This window comes from Trichomycterus rosablanca, chromosome 15 (assembly GCF_030014385.1).
Source record: "Trichomycterus rosablanca isolate fTriRos1 chromosome 15, fTriRos1.hap1, whole genome shotgun sequence".
NCBI lineage: Eukaryota > Metazoa > Chordata > Actinopteri > Siluriformes > Trichomycteridae > Trichomycterus > Trichomycterus rosablanca.
In genome coordinates, this window is record NC_086002.1 from 1,998,150 (window position 1) to 2,000,000 (window position 1,851).

The 1,851-nt window shown below is 43.7% G+C and overlaps 1 protein-coding gene across 1 annotated transcript in view; it reads right to left on the bottom strand.

Annotated features, from left to right (window-relative positions):
• Positions 1 to 330: 330 nt before the first annotated feature.
• pard3ba (par-3 family cell polarity regulator beta a) overlaps positions 331 to 1,851 on the bottom strand; it is a 112,909-nt gene continuing 111,388 nt past the window's right edge. Inside the window, exon 23 of the mRNA XM_063010390.1 lies at positions 331 to 1,434. Coding sequence (XP_062866460.1) covers positions 1,245 to 1,434 — 190 coding nt within the window. The 3' untranslated portion in view covers positions 331 to 1,244. The remainder of the gene's footprint in view (positions 1,435 to 1,851) is intronic.

Genomic DNA, 1,851 nt, shown 5'->3' on the forward strand with positions numbered 1-1,851 from the left:
TTTCAATAGATTTGATTGATTTTAATAGATTTAATAGATTTTAGTTGATTTTAATAGATTTTATTGATAATAGATTTTATTGATTTTAGTTGATTTTTATTTATTTGAATAGATGTTATTGACTGTATTTTAATAGATTTTATTACTTTTAATGGATTTTATTTATTTTAATGGATTTTATTGATTTAGTTTAATTAATTAGATGAATTTTTATGAATTTAATCAGTAGGTCTGGTACTGGGAAGTTGAGGATGGAGGATGGAGAGAAACAGTGTAGAACAGAACTGAAGGATTTGGAGCAGCTGGTACTAACTCTCACCCACACGCTGGTAACAATGTCATTTTATTTATTTTATTCCATTTTTTACCAACCTGAGTTCTTATGGAACAGTAAGAACGTGATCAGAACACGACTGGGTTCTTATAGGAACAGTAAGAACGTGATCAGAACACGACTGGGTTCTTATGGAACAGTAAGAACGTGATCAGAACACGACTGGGTTCTTATAGGAACAGTAAGAACGTGATCAGAACACGACTGGGTTCTTATAGGAACAGTAAGAACGTGATCAGAACACGACTGGGTTCTTATGGAACAGTAAGAACTTGATCAGGACACGACTGGGTTCTTATGGAACAGTAAGAACGTGATCAGAACACGACTGGGTTCTTATGGAACAGTAAGGCAGCAGTTGACCAGCATCGCTTGTTGTTTTTCTCATCAATCACCAACCAGCACCGGTCTTGTGTTAACAGACTTAACAGCTTTAATTAGTATTTACTGGTTTTGAACACAACCAGCAGTAGATCAGGATTTGGCAGCAAACTAAACACCTGAAATGAATCATTAGAAGGGGCGTCCACATACTTTTGGACCCAGTGTGTTAGGTGTGGTCACTATATGTGTATGTTATACCACGTTTCAATGATTCAGTCACAGAACATGAAGAGTAGCAGAAACATGTAATACGACAGAAAGGAAAGACGCCGTAGGGCCAAAAGTATGTGGACACCTCGTCATGAGCTTGTTAGACCGTCTGTGTGTAGACCTCTTCTGTTCTAGGCTGGAACAGGAACAGGGCTTCCACAACGTGGATGTGTCTGAAGGAGGTGTCCATATACTTTTGGTCAGGTGGTGCATCTGTAATACCCGTCTGACGTTAAATATGGCAAAATGAATCACAATAAAAACAATAATAAAGCAGCTACGAAATCGTCCAGCGATATTGTGTACGACGCTAGCTTCACGAAACGTAGCTGATTTTATTTCTAATGGCACTCTCGTAGCTCGGCGCCTCCCGCTGGCCCGGGGCGGGAGGCGGCGCGTCGCTCCTGTAGGGTCCGCCGTGAGGTACGGGGTGGCGGTTCGAGCCGGCGCTGTAGGGTCGGCCGGGGTTCAGGTAACCGCCCGCTTCGTGCTGCCCGTCTGGTCGTCTGGAAGAAAAAAACAGAAGGACGCTGGTCACTAGCGGCTAGAGTTTAGATATACTCAGTTCCTCTGTGCACGCTGGCGGAGAGCCTCAACACGTACTGAGGACCGCGCTGATACTCTTAATCATTAATCATTCTTCTACCACTCGTGATAATCGTTCCATATGTAAACATTAAGGTCACGCGTAGTGGTAGCTCACTGAAGTGATCAGAAGGTTGCCGGTTCAAGCCCCACATTCCCCAAGTTGTGAGGGCCCCTGAGCAAGGCCCTCAGCTCTCAGTTGCTTGCACTGTATCCAGTAACGTTTGCTAAACGCTGAGAAGGGAACCTGTGCAAGTCAAGGAACAAGGAACCCTGGTGATTACTGAACGAGGGTGTTTTATCCAGGTGCCACGCCCACTGCCACGCCCGACAGGCAA